This window comes from Merops nubicus, unplaced genomic scaffold, assembly GCF_000691845.1.
Source record: "Merops nubicus isolate BGI_N331 unplaced genomic scaffold, ASM69184v1 scaffold23931, whole genome shotgun sequence".
NCBI lineage: Eukaryota > Metazoa > Chordata > Aves > Coraciiformes > Meropidae > Merops > Merops nubicus.
In genome coordinates this window covers 37,072-41,965 of record NW_008586588.1, presented here as the reverse complement: position 1 = coordinate 41,965, position 4,894 = coordinate 37,072, and the positions used below count along the sequence as shown (strand labels likewise).

General features: G+C 39.9%; 1 protein-coding gene across 1 annotated transcript in view; it reads left to right on the top strand.

Moving 5' to 3' along the window:
* Positions 1 to 300: 300 nt before the first annotated feature.
* The window catches only part of PRKAA2 (protein kinase, AMP-activated, alpha 2 catalytic subunit), a gene marked incomplete at its 5' end in the record, with an annotated part of 11,022 nt that continues 6,428 nt past the window's right edge, over positions 301 to 4,894 (top strand). Inside the window, 4 exons of the mRNA XM_008948711.1 lie at positions 301 to 442; positions 2,231 to 2,324; positions 3,404 to 3,548; positions 4,412 to 4,499. Of these exons, the coding sequence (XP_008946959.1) occupies positions 301 to 442; positions 2,231 to 2,324; positions 3,404 to 3,548; positions 4,412 to 4,499 (469 nt within the window). The remainder of the gene's footprint in view (positions 443 to 2,230; positions 2,325 to 3,403; positions 3,549 to 4,411; positions 4,500 to 4,894) is intronic.

The following is a 4,894-nucleotide window of genomic DNA, read 5'->3' as shown; positions in this document are numbered from 1 at the left end:
TAGTTTTTACAAGCTATAAATCCTTGCAAAGTAGCTTTGGGTACGACCTCCAGTAACTCACTTTGTTTATTTACTTGAGTGTTTTTTTGCAGATAAGTCTCTTCTGTCTTCCATGACTCCACTGGGAAAACAATAAAGTGAAGAGAGAAAACTCAAGTTTAAAATAACTTTACACCCTCATCTTTTGCTTTTTTTTTCTCTTCAAGAGTTGCTTTTTGCTGATAAATCACAGTGTATTGTACATATTGCTTGTATGAAACTTGCTACACTCTTGGGTGACTTTGCAATTCTCTCTCATAGTTGGTGAACACCAGCTGACGGGGCACAAGGTAGCAGTAAAAATACTCAACAGACAGAAAATACGCAGCCTAGATGTGGTTGGGAAGATCAAAAGAGAAATTCAAAACCTTAAACTCTTCAGGCACCCTCATATTATCAAACTGTAAGTACCCTTTCTGCCCTGTGTTCAGCTTACTTCATCTGCAAAGAGTTCACAGGCACAGTTGACTTGGTTTCAGGAGATGGCTCAGAGTAGCAGGAAAAGTTAGAAAACTTAAAAATGGAAAGTTGGAGTTTCTGTCATGATGATGCTTTTTTAGGCTTCCTATCTCCAGACTTGAAGCTGCTGAGAACTGTGCCTGAAGAATTGCAGCATGGTCAGGCTCAGAGAGTGAAGCCTTGGCCTGAAGTCAACAGGATTTATGTTTTAATGGCCTGATTATCCAGAGCTTAAAGAAACATTTTTAAAAAAATTTATTATTCAGACATAAGTTTTCAAAGTTGCCACTCAGATGAACCTGAAGTTAAGTTGTAAATCAGCACCTGCACTCCAGCCTCTGGGATTCTTTCTCAATCCCCAGTTTGTGCTCCCAGTCCACATTAATGAGGCACTTGATAATATCTTTGGCATTTCTATAAAAGAAAGCTGTTGAATGGTAACTACAAGGGTAAGCTGACATTTAGGTGTGCCTTAAAACTGGCAGGAGATATAGCAAATACCTGGGACTTAGAGGGAAGGGAAAACAAATTCTCTCTGCAGTTAAATAACTAACCATGCAGCAACTGTTGACTTTAGAGTAACTTCACAGTTACATGGATTTATTGGAGAACAGGTTGGTATTCTTTCATGAAAAAGCCAGCAAAAGTCCTCTGCTGTGTATCCAGCATCCTGCAAGTTAAGTCATGTTCACATGTTTGTCAAAGTATTAAAGCCTGAAAATTAAACCCAGTTTAACAATGCCAGTGTCCTGTGGTACATACTGCAGCTGTGAAACAGAATGATAAAGAGGTGAAGAGGAGACCATGGCACATAAAACTCCTCTTTCAATAGATTTTTACATGTTAATTGCCCCACTACTTCTTTTATATACAATAACTGAAGTGTCTGTATCTTAAACACTTCAGAAAAATCAGGTTGATCCTACTGATGTTTACGGGACTATCCCCTGTTCACTTGCTGATCTCTGAAAATTGTTTGAAATATGTCTGTTTAAAAAATTCAGCTATAGAAAAGCAAAGCAGGCAACAATGTATCTGAAATAAAGCAGGGGAGTCTCATCTGGTGCTGCTGTGAACTCCTGGAGTTGCACTGACCTCAGCTTATCATGAGCAGTTTGTACCAGCTGGGACACTGAAATCCTTTTGCAGTGCTCAGGGATCATTTTGAATGAAAATGGAGAACAAATCTGCAAGTCAAGGGTGATAGTTTTTGTTTTTGTTTTTTTTTTTTTTCCCTGTTCTGGAATATAGAAGGTTTAATATTTGAAAAATAACTTTTTGAGGTGGTCCTCTTTGTTTCTATACCTTTCAAAAAGAAGCTCCCTCTAGTGTCTAGCATTCTTTATCTGTGATATGAGGGAAACTAAAACAGTCTCCAGCTAACAAAGCCTTAATTTCCAAAGCTGTTGTTGCAGTTCTTAGCCAAAATGGAAATTTGAAAGTCGTGACAGCCCTAAATGTGATAGAATTGTCTGGCAATTTCAGAGGATTATGTAAAAGCTTGAAGGAAAACCATAGGTCTGCAAAAGAGATGTTTTTGTAGACAAGTGAAAGATTATGAAGATTATGCTTGAAATAAGAGATGGCTTTTCAGAAGTGAAAAGCAATTATAAATGCAAGAACCAAGCAAATACTTATTTGAAGGGTTGACATGAAACTAATAAACTGTTTAATAACTTTTCCCTGTTCTTAAATGCGTATTATGTTTTTGAATCTGCTTGTGTTTTTGAAGGTACCAAGTCATCAGCACACCAACAGATTTCTTCATGGTCATGGAATACGTGTCTGGTGGTGAATTATTTGATTACATCTGTAAGCATGGACGTGTAAGTGCTAGTACCATGTCAGCCCAAACACTGTTGTGGTAAGAGAACCATGTTTAGAAGCAAAATGACTGCTAAAGGGAATGTGGGTAAGGTTAAGGCCCAAAATAGAAGTTATTCCACAGCAATTCCCATCTGGAGTGTCTTGTACCCAGCTCACACAGAAGTTGTGTGTGATTTTCTTTAACATTTCCTGATATATTTCAATACACAATCCAAAATATCCAAGGTAACCTGTTGCTTAGTGCAAATATTTGAAAAACTAGCATATTTTTATAGGTTTTATCTATGGATTGCCTGTCAAAACCCACACAGTTCAGAGCAGATTTACATCATTGGAGGGAAGGACCACTCAGCGTGGTATCCATTCCTCCCCAGGCTCCCTCTTGGCTCCAGATCAAGATTTTTGAAGTCTTTTTACAGATGTGGGTTATCTGAACAACAGTTTCAAGTGCCAGTAATCATGCTGGGTATAAATCACCTGAGGCAGAGGGTGAGCCTGTGAAATGTGATATTATGGTTACAAAGAAAATGACCAGTGTCTGCCCCACTGACATCCTCTCAGGCAGGGAGCAGTCACAGGGCAAGGAGATAAAAATGGGCTGAAGTGGACATTCAGTATAAGGCTCTGGGTGAAGGATCAGCCCATTATACATTTCCTCTCTGTCCTACAAAAATCAATACATTTACAATAAATTGGTTTAGATTAGTGCAGTGGTCGATGGAGATAACTCCATTTATTTTTCTCTATACAGTTCTGATTCCCAGCACATTTTACCCCTCTGGATCTTTTCAGTGACTAATTTGGATCCCTTCTGAACTTTTGCATTCAGAAAGTAAATTTTTCATGCAGGGAATCTTTGGGAAGTCATCAGTAAAAATAATCTGTCTCCTCATCATTTTAAATATATTTTTTCTAATATAGCTCACAACTTTATAGTTAATATAGCTATGTAGCTATTTAAAATCATCACAGTAGTCCCATTACCCTGGAATGGTTTGTCTCCTTGCTAAGTCAAACCTTCCTTTGCCAGCTCTGTGCACAGACCACCCTTCAGGGCTGTTTCCCTTTGCATCCGTAGGTTGAAGAGGCAGAAGCTCGACGCCTTTTCCAGCAGATCCTCTCTGCAGTGGATTACTGCCACAGACACATGGTCGTCCACCGAGACCTGAAACCAGAGAACGTGCTGCTGGATGCCCACATGAATGCAAAGATAGCTGATTTTGGTATGTGACCCCAGCAGCATTCCAGAAATGCAGCCAGCCCCGAGGCACTTGCTGGAGCGTGTCCGCGGAGCACGCCTTACAAAACCCAGAGCCTGTTTTCCTAACCACCAGCAGTTTGCTTTACCTGAAAAGCCCACAGTTATAAACACCAGCCTCTTGCAAAAGCAAGGATTACTTATTGTAGGCTGCTTCTGGACTGGCGTTAAGAATGGAGCAGGAAAGCAATTTGCAAATCTTCACTGCGTTTGAGTATAATCACCCAATGTAGAGGTTTAGCTAATTTATGTTTAAGAGAGACTCAGTGCAGTTAATTCCAGGGTGAGCTGGCCACGTGTGTTTGTTTTTATGTGTGTTCTCCATGTGCTCTCAGCCTCACTTCGTCTTACAAATGAGCAGTAACAAGAGTCTTTAAGTGGCATTACCATTTGAAATCCATTGGAACAGCTGAGCTACCAGCTCAGTCCCAGTGAGTCCTCTCTAGCAGTGATAAATCCTGTTGAAGATTTACTGATTTCACAGCCCCACACGAGTCCCATATAAAATAAGTGCTCTGAGCTATGAATTATGTCTTTTTTCCTCTGTGCTCCGGGATTTGCAACTTAAGAGGAGCAGAATTAGCCTGGAGTGTGTATTCCTTGGTGAGATGTGAAAGTAACAATAATCATAACAACAACCACAGTAATAATAATGATGATAATAATTTCCCAATCACCTCGCAGCATTCTATCTAAATTATGTCAACAGTTCCCCTTCATATTTCCCCCTCCATTTGCTGCACTTCCTTTCCTCTGTGTCCTATGGGATTCCTCTGTGGCTGGACCTTCACACCAAGCATCAATATGCAGTGAACCTCTTGTTTTTAGGATTGTCCAACATGATGTCAGATGGTGAATTCCTACGCACCAGCTGTGGTTCCCCAAATTATGCAGCCCCTGAAGTCATCTCTGGAAGGTAGGACATTCCACCTCTAATCAAAGACTATATGATAACATGGTCTTTAAATTTGTCCTTGCGATTGGAAACAGCTTTGCACATCTAGTAAAAGCAGCTGAACCCTTCCAGCCTGTATTTAATGTTTGGGTGAATCTACTGGCAAAAAATCTGAAAGTTTTCTTGGTTCAACAGCTGTAACAGCAAACAGTGTTTTGCTAAAGGTGTTTACTTTGGAGGAATTATTAATAGCAGATGTTGACTGTTTATTAAAGAGGGTGAAAATTACTCTTTGGATGCAAATACTGAGTTTTCAGATGGAAGGGCTTTTCCAGGCCTCCCCCTTCTCTCCTGGCCACATATAATATAAAACACAGCTAATGAGGAGAACTATTCTCCAACAGAAGAATCAGGAA